This window comes from Pecten maximus, unplaced genomic scaffold, assembly GCF_902652985.1.
Source record: "Pecten maximus unplaced genomic scaffold, xPecMax1.1, whole genome shotgun sequence".
NCBI classification, from domain to species: Eukaryota; Metazoa; Mollusca; class Bivalvia; order Pectinida; family Pectinidae; genus Pecten; species Pecten maximus.
This window is the reverse complement of record NW_022980778.1, coordinates 1-13,561: the sequence shown is the minus strand read 5'-3', so window position 1 is coordinate 13,561 and position 13,561 is coordinate 1. Positions and strand designations below refer to the sequence as shown.

The 13,561-nt window shown below is 36.6% G+C and overlaps 2 protein-coding genes across 5 annotated transcripts; both read right to left on the bottom strand.

Annotated features, from left to right (window-relative positions):
* Nucleotides 1-37: 37 nt before the first annotated feature.
* LOC117319690 (uracil-DNA glycosylase-like) lies at nt 38-13,328 on the bottom strand (the record flags this gene model as incomplete). Of its 2 annotated transcripts, none has more annotated exon segments than XM_033874455.1 (6): nt 38-126; nt 735-777; nt 6,155-6,209; nt 8,844-8,939; nt 9,138-9,386; nt 13,143-13,328. In XM_033874455.1, coding segments are annotated over 6 exon segments (688 nt in total), but the record flags the coding sequence as incomplete, so codon positions are not given.
* Nucleotides 1,345-5,583, bottom strand: LOC117319689. 3 transcript variants are annotated; one of them, XM_033874454.1, is made up of 5 exons: nt 4,004-5,583; nt 2,928-3,727; nt 2,504-2,649; nt 2,150-2,205; nt 1,345-1,894 (listed from the first exon to the last, which is right to left on the bottom strand). In XM_033874454.1, the coding sequence occupies exons 1-5, from the start codon at nt 5,211-5,213 to the stop codon at nt 1,878-1,880; spliced, it is 2,229 nt and encodes a 742-aa protein (XP_033730345.1). In that variant the 5' UTR covers nt 5,214-5,583; the 3' UTR covers nt 1,345-1,877. The 3 variants fall into 3 exon arrangements, with proteins under 3 accessions (XP_033730345.1, XP_033730343.1, XP_033730344.1); XM_033874453.1 differs by having other exon boundaries at nt 1,614-1,894; nt 2,190-2,205; XM_033874452.1 differs by lacking the exon at nt 2,150-2,205 and having other exon boundaries at nt 1,547-1,894.
* Nucleotides 13,329-13,561: the final 233 nt, after the last annotated feature.

Genomic DNA, 13,561 nt, shown 5'->3' with positions numbered 1-13,561 from the left:
CAATCATTTGTCCAATGTTTTTGTCCATCATAATTACCTTGTTCAGCCCAGCCAATCAGTGTGCCATGTCCAGGGTGTTTGAATCCTTCTATATCACTCGACAGCTCCTTGAACATATTCTCTAAACTATAACAAAATGTCAGATTAAATCCACTATTTTCATATCTAGTGTTATATATACATGCCATGGGGGATAATTAGCAGCTTTTAATAATTTCACTATTTGCCACTATGTGACACGACTGTATTGTCAACAAATGTGACAAATGTTGGATATATATCTTATATTCTACTAGTGGAATATGACCTTACAGTCTTTTGATTGGTCAAGAATTTGAACTTTGACCCAAGCTGCAATCATTATTCACATCATCAATAATCGAATGATGTCACAACCCCGGGTCCCGGATGCCACCTGTACACCTTATTTGCATACGCGAAATTAGATTTGGTCATGTTTCCCTTTGATTCAAGCCGATATTATTGCGGTAGAAACAGGTCACACGACTAGTGATTTTTGGATATGGAATTTATTTCGTAAGTTATTTTTTAAAAGTTGCCAAAGACTCTCGCTAAAGCTCGTGACTTTTGTTACTGTTAAAAAAAATAACGTTCTCGTGTGAAGTAAATTCCATACCTAACAACCACCACTGTGTAACCCCTATATCCCATCAGTAGACATCAACATGAGACTGACAACCTTTGTGGTAAACAGGCATTGTCTATATCCTTACCTAGGTGGAGGCTTCACCCCTTTCTGTACACTGAAACACAAACCTGGAAATAAACCGATGATATGGCTGTAACCCTCAATCATACACAAATCAAAGTTATGGAATGTATGTGTGCGTGAGAGAGCGTGTGTTATGATTACGTCTTGTACATACTGTATTGTTTTATGTATTGAGAAGAGCATCTCGTAGCCCTAGGGCTGTTTGTGATCCTCATTAAACAAATAAAAAATTAGAACAAAGAATTCAGGGCTCAAAGTAGATATTTTTACCAGGTGGCCTATTTGGCTACCAAGTCATAAAATCTTGGCACCAATTGGTAAAGTTAGTTGTCCTGCAATCTTTGAAAGATTAACCAAATCACAAATTTACACAATTTTTTAGTGGCCATGCAGGCGCCTTATACGTCAATAACTGGTCGTCAATGGTAAATTTAAGGCGCCATGGCCACTAAAATAGGCGCAACTTTGAGCCCCGAGAATTTGTATATATGTACCAACAAGCATCTTCTCAAAAGTTACTCATTCTCAAAAAAGATCGGGCAGGTGGTATAGCAACATCTGTACACTTGTAAGCATTTTTGGATATCTGTGTAATTGTCAGTATATTCCGCAGGGTTTTTGCCAGCTATTTTGGGAAAGGGTCCCTAAACAAAAATTGGGAAAATATCATCGGCATTTTCCACAAATTGGGAAAATACCATCGGTGTTTCATCAAATTTGGGAATATATTATAAAATTGGAAAAATATATGAATTATGCAAGCTTAGCTGTTTCTTTTCATAATATTTGTACAAATGAATACAAGTCAGCATCTCTTTTCAGGATATTTGTTTTATTTTCAATCAGAGAATGTTTAATTTTCTGTCTTTAGAGTGCTTAAACTCATTAACAAGTTTGTCAAGGGTGAAATCGGTCAGCTCTGGAGGCCCTTCCTTGCATATCCTCATCAGGGATTCCAGCTGTCTCTGGTTCAGCCTGGAGCGGAGGGGGGTACAGAGGGATTTCATCAAACTGAATCCCCGCTCCACTGCTGCAGTGGAAGAGGGGACAATGTTCTGGAGGATAAGGAGGTCACTGATCCTGGGAAAACAGGTCTGGAGGATGTTGGATCGTCTCATAGTACTCAGGAGAGAACTGGGCCCTGTCACATCTCCAGTCTGCCTGAAAATCAGAAATTCAAATTTATTTAGACATGGTGTAAAAACTGTTGGTTTGTCAAACATCCATTCATTGATATTATTTCTTGGTTGTTGAATCAATAATCACAATGGAATTGCATTAAAGTTTATGATAAATTATGTATATTTGAAGATTGAACATTAGAATCATCAAGGAAATTAATTGGCAACAGTAAACTTATCATTACTATATTTATTCCAATTTTCAAAATAATTATGGAGTTTGTCACTGTCTTACTTTCAACAGAAATTAAAAGGGCCACAGCTGGAACACTCACAGTGGTGAAGAAGAGACTTCAAACAAAAAGAACAAAAGAAATTCAAAGCTTAAATAACAATGAAAGTTACATGCAACAATAAAATTGAAATAAAAATATGAGTAAAAAAATAACATCTTAGATTTAAAAAAAAGTAAAGTAAAACTTCAAATCAGTTTAAACAATTTTCAGAAAATAAACTTTGAAATTATAGTAAATTAATTAAATATTAGTATTAAATTCAACATAAAAGATATCTCATCATGCACATATATTGTTAAATATTAGTACAATGTAATTATTATGCAATCATGGTAGCTTGCAGTGAACTATACCTGGATATAAACATCTGGTGCTTAAATCCTGTATACTCGGTGACTAGTCCATTCTGGTCGAGATCAGCATTACATCTTGAGACGTGCCCCTTGAAAGTATCTTCCTTTGCCGTCCCATAATGGTCACCAAGCCTCTTAATGTCAGCCTGCAGCCAGTGAATGATCATATTAATCTGACAATGTTGATGATCAAATGCAAAAGTACTACATGTCTTGATAAACATTTAACTCAGTTATAACTTGATAATTCAAAGATGAGTGACAAGTTTTTTTTAATTATTACTTGCATAATATTAGAATAAGTACAGCTAGTCTATATCATCACTCAATCTGATTTTCAATAAATACTTTTAGTTCCGAGAACAAATCTTTGTTTGACTTTGAGTTTCCCTTAAATTAATATCTAATTAAATATGGTGATTACCGTTCCAAAATCTCCAATTTCTATTATGGTGTCTGGTAGCTGTCTTGGGTCCAGGGCTTTGAAGGATTTGAAGACAGGGTGACACTGAAAAGCATCTTGAATTTCATTGATTAGACTGTGAATAAAGGGACATCCAGTTAATTGGAGAAATTGCTGAGATGTAAGTTGTGCGGCATTGATTCTCTGCCTTCTTGCCAAGTTGGTCCTGTCATCAATTTCAGTGAAAAGTTCATCTATCTTTGAGAAGTATGTGGTAGCATCCTGGTTCTCTAACAGTGGGATCAGGGCCTCCAACTCGTTTGCTGTTGCTTTAACCTTTATGTCCACATTCACAAAATTCAAATCTGCATCCTGCAGAAAAAGGCTAAGTCTGTTGACAGGCTGGAGGACATCACAGAGCAGAAGGACCATAGCAATGAAGTCCTTCTGCATGATGCAGTTACGTAAACCATAAACCTCTGGTTCACGTCTCTCTTGATACAGGATGTCAAGGGTGTCTGTTATAGCCTGAAAGCGATTGATGAAGCGTATGCATGCTTTTCCGTGGGAAAGCCAGCGTGTTGTTGCTGCACGAATTGGAGATAAGGCTTCCTCGCCATATAATTCTTGCACACCTTTCAATACCTCAAACCTGCGTGGAGAGTAATGGAACAGCTTCCATATAGCCAACAGCATCTCGTCCACCTGTACCAGCAGCTTGTATGCTTTCATCAGATGGCGCAAGCACAATGCCAGCCTATGGTTTCTACAATTCATGTACAAACACATAGGTGAGAGGTGCCTCATCCTTCTCTGCAGACCTGGAATAGAATTATTGAGATATTTTTATTGCTACTTTTACTTTTATATTTGTATTGCTACTTTATTTTTATTTTATATTTTGTTATCTACTTACTTATGAAATCATGAATTAACTTGAATGTTATTGTTATGACCTTTGTTACCATTTAAATATCAACTAAAAATGTGTAATTCTAGGCTTTCTTTAATTATTTAAAAATATAAATATATACTGACTGACTGCACTGACTATTTCATATTTGGTTTAATCATAATAAATTAATTAAATTTCTTACCGGATATTTCGCCGCTCATGGCGTTTGTCCCATCAAATCCAACAAAGCGACATCTTGTGATGTTAACATTCTTCGCCAAAAGAAATTGCTGAATTTTGTTGGCTAGAGTCTCGCTGTCAGTTCTCTCGACCTGAATTATCCCCAGAAAATGATCTACTGGTTTCTCCTCATCGTTGACCCATTTGGCAAATATTGACAGCTGTTCCCGGGTCTGCTCGTCTGTGGATTCATCTGCTAAAAGTGCGAAAAACTTTGCCGCCCTGAGAGATTCCAGCATGTCTCGTTCCATCACATCTCCGATGATGTTAATGAATTCAGTCACGGTGTATGTTGACATGTAGTGAGCCACAGGTGGTGCATTGTCGATATGATACTGCAGGTCCTCGACACCCAATGAGGCGATAAACTTGACGACATCACTAAAGTTTGATTGTGCCCAATGTTTCCTTGTAATGAAGTATGTGATGCGGAACAGTTTTTTCAGAATATCTCTATTTCTCTGTCCTGTCTTATCATCGCTTGCTGTTTTCATTGAAAGTATCTGGGTATAAACTGACGGACTTGCACTACTGACCATTGATGACTTGGCTTTTGCTAGTTTTTCACATGCGACTCTGTGGCGGTTGCTGCTGTCATGCTTGTTCAATTTCCTAATAGGATGATCCCCCATCACCATTCCCACATCCACAAAGTCCTGCTTAGTTCCCTGACTCAACGGGAAGATTTCACATGTTTTACAAAGATAACCATTTTTAACAACACTCCAGTACAACCAAGGGTAAATTACCTCATATTTACCTTGATTGACAGTAGTGAGTCGTTGATCAGTCACAGGTGGTTTCAAATCAGGTTCACCATTGTCAATGTCAGATGACGGACACTCAATCTCAAACTTTCGTTTACGTGTAACTGTTGTAGCTGTGGTTTCACTTTTTGCCAGTTCATGTTGGAGATCGTCTGAAGCTGCCTGACTTTCAGTTTGGGAATAATTTGGTGTAGTAGAACTAGTACGGGTTACTGTAGCTGTGGTTTCACTTTCAGTTTTACTTGAATGAACTTTCGTTTCAGGTTGGAGATCTTTTGAAGCAGCTGCCTGACTTTCAGATCGGGAATTACCAGTATTTGGTTTGAAAAAGGACGTAACTTTCACTAAATCTTTTGAATCTTTGAGCAAGATCTTTTTTGCGTAATATTTGGAATTGTGTGACATCGTACTTGATTTGACCTCGCGATCGGTAAATAGAACGAGTCAACGTAACGTAAACGCTTTCCATTAAACTCCCCTTTAAACGGGCGATTCAAACGCAGATATGATACGACTTCAATAAGACTATCCAAGCGCATGCGCGTATCGCAAAACCAACAACAACACGATGACTCACGGTAACATTTTAACGTTGACAAAATAATGACTGGAAGCTCGTATAAACCCAATTTTTTAGGTTGTCTTATGTTAACAGCGATTGGGAAAATACAGACCGGAATTGGGAAAATATAGACCGAAATTGGGAAAATACGTGCCAATTTTCAATTGGGAATGGGTCCGTGTACCGGACCCAAAATATGCCTGGCAAAAACCCTGATTCCCTACATACATATTTGAGGCAGATATTCGACTCCATTCTTGATAGGAAAAGGTAGAATTTTTTTCCATATTTAGAAATCAAATAACCAATTTTATTTTTTGAACTTTAAACGTCTGGCAAGATTGTGCTCATAGTTCTTTTTTTAATTTCTAATAAACAAACCCGACAAAATTTTCCCCAATTCTATAAGTACCACTGAATTAATTGATAATATTGACATGATGACGAGTGTGATGTCATTAGAAATGACATTAAATATTAAATAGCCCCCCCCCCCCCCCCCCCCCGAACTCTGTAATCAGAAGTATCCATACTTAGTTTTTTTTTTGTCGTAATTGTTACTGAACTACAATAGACAAGGATCAATTTTAATATATCTTCATTGCTGGATATATATGATATATAACATGGTAACAGAAATGTAAAAAGAAGGAAAATATTTCATGACGTGTGCGCTGACCGGGCCTCAAACTCATGATCTACGATACCTAATCGCCTAGCTAAAAATTCCCCAGCTTCTCCAGGACTTGGACCATACTTTACATTTTTTTTTCTAGACACTCACCATGAGCTTGTTTTGGTCCATGGTATGGATCCTGTCCCAATATCACCACCTTCACCTGTAAAAATGTATTGTCCATTGAAATAGTTGTGGTGGAAAATTAACACAAAAGGCTTAACTTTGACTGAATCAAACTTGTAAAATTACTTGATAAACTGATGAAAGCACTAAACAAACTAAAACTATGGCACAAAATCCATGTTTTTAGATCTGTATATGCCAACACATTTAATACGAAATTACCTGTGAACAGTCGGGGAGAGGATACTTAATGTCTGATTATGCATTTCATCAGACTAACAATCACGTTGTTTCATTAAGCATGCATCACAGGGCTTTTTCTCACTAGTTTGGGATGGGGCCTTTATGTCTATTTTGGGAAGAAAATAGCTGAATTGGGAAAATTAAGGCTTTTTCAGGTGTAAACTGCAAATTTTGAGAATTCGGCTTCAAGATGAAACAATTTAATTAGGAATGGAACCCATATTAACAGCCCCAAAAAGCCCTCAGAAAAAGTCCTGTATCAGCACTACAAGAGGTGTGTAGCATAATTACGTGTACCTGTCAACGGTAGTGTTAAATGGACACTGGTCAACGCCTGTGTTAAATGGACACTGGTCAACGCCTGTGTTAAACGTGCACCGGTCAACGGTTGTGTTAAATGTATACCGTTCAACGGTAGTGTTAAATGTATACCGGTCAATGGTAGTGTTAAATGTATACCGGTCAAAGGTTGTGTTAAATGTATACTGGTCAACGGTTGTGTTAAATGTATACCGGTCAATGGTAGTGTTAAATGTATACCCGCCAGCTCTAGTGTTAAATGTATATATACCCGTCAGCGCTAGTGTTAAATGTATATCGGTCAACGGTAGTGTTAAATGTATACCGGTCAACGGTAGTGTAAAATGTCTACCGGTCAACGGTGGTGTTAAATGCACAATTAGCATTTAAATGGATAACAGTAAAAGGTTTCGTCAAATTTAATATTACGCATTTTCATAACGCAATTAATTTGATCATTGAATGCAACATCTATGTGTTTGAATACTTCATTGGTTATCAGCAAACTACTCCCCTGTTAAGTTATTGGCTCGTTCTGGTTAATTACAACACAAGACTGGTATCCAACTATTATTGTCATGTTATCATATGACATAATTCCTGACTAACAATTTTGATTCATGTTTTGTATATACAACCAAATGGTGACGCACAAAATAAGGCCTACTTTCAGAGAAAGCATCAATTCTAACCTAAATGTGAACAAACGAAAAACTCAAAAAGAATGGAGGTAGGGAAGATGGAGGGAAATGGTGACACACCTGTCACAGGAGAATAAATTCCTCAGTAGGCTAGCTTCAATTTCTACAAAACTTTATTGACTTTCAATATGTCAAATGGATTGGCCTTCAGGTTAAACCTATGTATTAAGTCATTTCTAAATCATTACTATCAAAATTTGCATTTACGTACATTATTCTGCAGGCCAGTGGTATTCACGTTTACAAGTGAAGGGAGATAACTCAAATTTATTTTAGAATGTTAAGAAATTATCAATTTTCGCCATACCATTGATGCAGATTTACTGATGAGCTGCCACGCACTAATTCTGTGGGAAACACGTCATAAAGTACATGTGTACGAGGACTGATTGACAAGTTGCAAGAATCGTATCAAAGGATTTGAATTTTGCCAGACATATTGTATCATTTTTCAACATCCTATTCAGTATCTATACACTTTTGCCAGCAGTGTTTAAGGGCCTCAATGCCACTTTTATTGAACTCATTTTCTTGGCAGTTCAGAATGTTATCCACTGCATGTTAGGGTTAGGGGTCTGAAATAGCTGTTTTCAGTTTTGGAAATAGATGAAAGTCTGATGGAGCAGGATTAGGTGAATAAGGCGGATGCTCCATCAATTTAATGCCACAATCATGAATGGCAGCCATGGCAATGACACTTTTTCACCCTAACCCTAACCAATTGTGTCCATTTTGCAAAAGCTGGTTGCATTTGTCTTGTTTATTTTAGAGTACTACCTCGTCGATATAAACTAACCAAATGAGACCAGTCCTTGGGTACACAGCCCTATATAGTCAAAGAATAGCAGGACTTAAAAAATATCCTTGAGTACCTCCTTCAATGCGAGGCTCACAACTTATCAATCATCCCTCGTATAAATACACTGACAGCTATCCAACTGGTACACGGTAAATGATAGGCTAGCTGCCGGCACAGAGATGTCGCCTTCATGAACAATTATTATATTGATCTGAAATAAAATTCTATATATTTTACACACCTAACCTTGAACTTACAAATGTCTGCCTTGCCATTTTGTTTTGTTTAGCGTTTCTGTCTTGTCACTTTGTTTATAGTTTTCTTTTTCGGGGGCCACGGTGGCCGAGTGGTTAAGGTGTCATGGCACTTTATCACTAGCCTTCCACCTCTGGGTTGGGAGTTTGAAACCTACGCGGGGCAGTTGCCATGTACTGACTGTGGGCTGGTGATTTTTCTCCGGGTACTCCGGCTTTCCTCCACCTCCAAAACCTGGTACGTCCTTAAATGACCATGGCTGTTAATGGGACGTTAAGCAAAAATAAACCATACCAAACCCCTTCATGTACAATTATCATATATGATCTGAAATAAAATTCTACAGACTTTACACACCTAACCCTGAACTTACTGAGTCCAGAGAACAGTACTGTGTCCACAAAAACACCTGATGAGCTGGTGGATATATTGTCCCTTTTGCTCTCTCAGCCTCCACAAATTTGGTCAGCTGAAAAGACAAAATATAAAATTATGTCTATGATTTCGAAGCATGTATATTTATATTAATTTTACTAATTATTTTTTTATGCAGATGTTCTACAATGTGTAATTGATTATCATTTCTGTGAGATGACCCTGAAAAAGGGCTTCATTGTATGGCAAATTGCCACTAGACGTATCCAAATTTGATTTCTATTAAAATTACCCCCTGGAAATAATCCTTTGAAAATTCTTTCTCCAGTGCCTTTTTCCATGTGTCTCCAAAGTTGACTACAAGCCCTTCAGAGTTCGAGTTGTTAGAGTGAAGTTTTGCCATGGCCTTCATTCGGTTTTGTTCCATTCGTGCTTTCTGTTCAGGCGACAAAGCTGAGGAGACCGTCAAACCGTCTGTATTACATTTAGTTTCTGGAGTTAATTCTTGCTTATCCATTCTGGCCTTCTTGGGTGGTGTATTCTAAAATTCAAACATTTTGCAATTACATAATATATTGTAGCAGTGTAATGATTCACTGATGTATTGGATCGCAGTGTGGTGCATCAATGCATCATTTATCTTTGATTTATATCTCGATATTTGAAAATGTGTAGCTATATCACTTGACCAACGTTAGATTACATTTTGTAGTAAACAACGTGGCGGAAAAGGCCTTTCTAGCGGCTTATAAAGCTGCCTGTTAAGAGCTCTTTCAAATCCAAATTATCTAAATTCAAGAACGCTTTGAGGGACGAGATGTAAAAGAGAGATGTAAACTTTATCTATTTTACAACCATTGCGAAACAAGTTATATTAACTTATATTAATCACGCTTGTTGGCCCGGATAGAAGTGCGAGGGGTCTTACTGTGGGAGGAAACCGGAGTACCCGGGGAAAAACCCACGTGGTCGGGCAGGTGACCCCATACATTTTCACGTCCGATCGGGGAATCGAACCCTGGCCGCCTAAGTGAAAGGTATGTGTTATCACTGTGCCACCCGACCACCTACCACATTTCATTTTAGCTATATAGCTGGGAATTTAAGTATTATACGACAGTCTGGCAGAGGGTAACATGTAGCTGGCCAGCTCGTCTTTCTCTTTTATAGAGTCAGGTATGTAATATACAGTGATCACCACGGGCTGTTTTACTATGGAGCAGCGCCATATTAAAATGTCTACCCGCCGTAGTAAAATCATGTAGCGCCATAGTAAAAAAAAATCTGCCCCGCCGATCTTCGCATTCAAAACTCTGTTAACCCGTGGTGAGCCCCAGATACCGCCGACTGTGTAGTGTTTTACCGACTGCACAGGTAAGAGCTTGAGGCCAGTTAATTACCTGTTCACACGCCAGGGCGACTTTTGACACTTCATTCAATGACCTGGACGTCCATAACCCCGACGAATTAACCGATGTAATTATATCAATCATACCAATATCAATTGATGGCTTAATTGATCAGGCCACGAACCGCGTGTTTGTGTTTTGACAGCGGTCGATCTGTGTCGAATAAAGGCTTAAATGGCTTCGACAATTAAAGTCAAACGCATATATGACCCCGATTACTTTATAACACACGTGACATGGATGTTGTGTTTGTGAAGAAATGAGGAGTTTGCAAAACGAAAGTAACATGAACTGTAGAACAAAAAGACCGATGATTATAATTTCATTCTGTAATCATGAAGCGACAACTAAAGCAGCAGTCTATTGAATTATTTTTCGAGAATTCGCCGAAGCGACAGAAGGCTTAGCCCGGTCTGTTCACCGACAAAGTCAAAACACAGATCGTCATTTTTACCGACTGAATGTAGAAATATTTATGACTAAAGTACCACGAAGATGAAGGTAAGTTATTTAGGTGTCAAATGGTTACTAAAATGTATTTTGTATGATATAAATCTCTTACATGTCATAATAAAAATATAATTTTTAAATTATTTTTTAAAAATGTTATTGGCTAGTCTAGTTTGTATATGACTGATTTATAGGCCTATACATATTTAATGTAAACAAACTTAATAGTTGATATTTGATAAAAATGTATTATTTCCAAATTTCACATTAGTGACTAATATATACTGACTTTGTTTAATCATAAAACCAAAAATTAAAATTAATTCTTTTTCAATATTTTCAGTGATTAGGTCCATGTATTTACCTAGAGTGAAAGTTTCATGTTTAAACATTTCATTAATTTATTTTTATTAACTTTGAATGTTTCATTTGATTTGTAGGCATGTTTTGTAAACAGGACAGCAGACCTATGGACACAGATCAGAAAAAAAAATATCACCATCACCACATTGTTTGATCCTGAGGACAATGAAGTGTGAAGTTGGGCTGTAAGAAAATGGACAATTTGTGTGTGAAAATGACTGACAATTGTGACAATGGAAATCATATTATATTAGTGCTTTGACATTACATATTGTTATTGTGTTTAGTGTGATATCATAGTGCTTATTATTTTAAGAAACTTGAGCTTTGGAAGTGTATCAGTAACATTTAATTGGTAATCTTAAAGAGAGATAGAGAGAGACCATGAGTTTGAGAAAGTCTGAGTTGGTAAAGAGAATGAAGAATGAGCAATGTATTAATTTAAGGATGTACAAATATGGATGAGTCAGAGATTGGTAAATACTGTATTTATTTTTCTTACATATTGAATAAATAAATTCATATTACCATGATTAAAATAGTTTATCATTATTTCTGAAAACAATTTCTAAGGGAATATAACAACTGTACAATAAATCATCTCCCTAAAAATGAAAAGGGACATAACTCATGTAAACAAATTATCTCCCTTTAATTAATTAATATTGGTCTTGCGGCGCGCTGGGAAAATGTCCCCGCACACTGGCGCAGGTTCCTCCATAGTAAAATCTGAAGCCATGGTGATCCCTGATATATTTCGGACTTAGACCTCTAAATTATCCAGGGTTGGGTGGTATTTTTCTCTCGATTATGTGCATGATATACTCAGTAATTCTGTTGTTATTTCGGGTGGTCTTTTCCCGTTGTAGGCATGTTATAGTCAGGTATTTTTGTGTACTTTTATCCCCAGGGAGGGACAGGGGTGGATATTTTTCATACGAGATATGGACCGGACGCAAGGTTAGATTACGTGAGCATTGTGTATATTTTCAGTCATCATGTTTCATCACTTCTACAATCTCAATATAATAAAATGTTGCACTTTATAAAGTGTGTTGTCATTTCATTGATCTGTAGCTATCCATTAAAGTCGAGATAGAACCACAGAGTTGACGAACTTTAAATCACTATACGATTTAACTTTAATCCTGACCAATGTTGATATTACTATACTATAAAATTCAAAATTCAAATTTAAATAAAAATGTTGAAATTTTGTATATGCTGGTGTCTTAATTGGTATAATTTAATTCGTCAAATAATTTCTAAAGGTAAAAAATCCTCAGGTAAATAAAGAACATGCTATATATATATATATATATATACACACAGATCTAGACTATATATATATAATTATCCTCCCTTTGATGTCTCTACCTACTGACCTCGCTAACTGAGGGCCTTCGGAGAACCCATTTATCTAATCTTCGAATATATGAATGCAATATCCAATAACATTATTTTTTTTACGAGCAATGGAATGATTGTATGTATGATGTATGAAAAAATCGAATTGTAAATGTAGAATTTTTTCTTTATATGTATCAGAGACCTATATACTAAATAGTTTATAGGTCTCTGTATGTATCAAACCCTATACACCAACAGCAATTAAATCTTCCTGACCCTTATATATATATATATATTCTAAGACCACTTCACCATTATGGATTTTTTTAACACCATGAACACTCACCTTCAAAACGGCTCCATTTTATATAGTAATACGAGGCTATAACTTCTTACCCCCAGTAGGCCTACCTGCATTTGTCAATATTGACTCGGGAATGGTCATTCCTATAATTTTTTTTATCTCCGAGTCATGTAAATATATTTTACGCGGCACAATATATAGCCATAATTCACAAATTTTGACATGTTGACAATTAAAATAAACAATGTACTTATATATAAACTTGTTACAATCAAGGAAATGAAATCGAGGATTACAGATACAGCACATAGGTCAACATTATTTGATGCTGTGCAGGTAACGGTAAACATTTTCCACTTTGACAGCTCACAATTTATATATTTTTGCCCAGAAATCGCATATAATTTCATATCATTGATACCTGATCATCATGTGTCACTTCCGTTGAACGCTTACTAGATGTTTGTCCAGCCTTAAAGAATGCAGAAATTTTCGATTGTCCTATCATGTCGTGTATTTTGTTCGGCCTTCCTACAATATGGCAAAATCGACACAAGTTTCTTGTGTACACTAACATGTGGACATCTCCCGCGGTTTCTCCGAAGGAGGCTTGTCAAACAATGAAACTAACCAATGAAATAGGCTGTTAGACAAGTTCGTGGAATTCAGCCAATGACAACCCCTCTATCAAAATGATAAAATAATACTATATTAAAGATACCTTATCGCTGGTGGTATATAATTTTGACATATTTTTTTCCCTATTTGTCACTTGCTTGTTTATCATCTATATTAGATACCTTTCGCTGTGGTATATTCTAACGTAAGTTTTGTTTATTC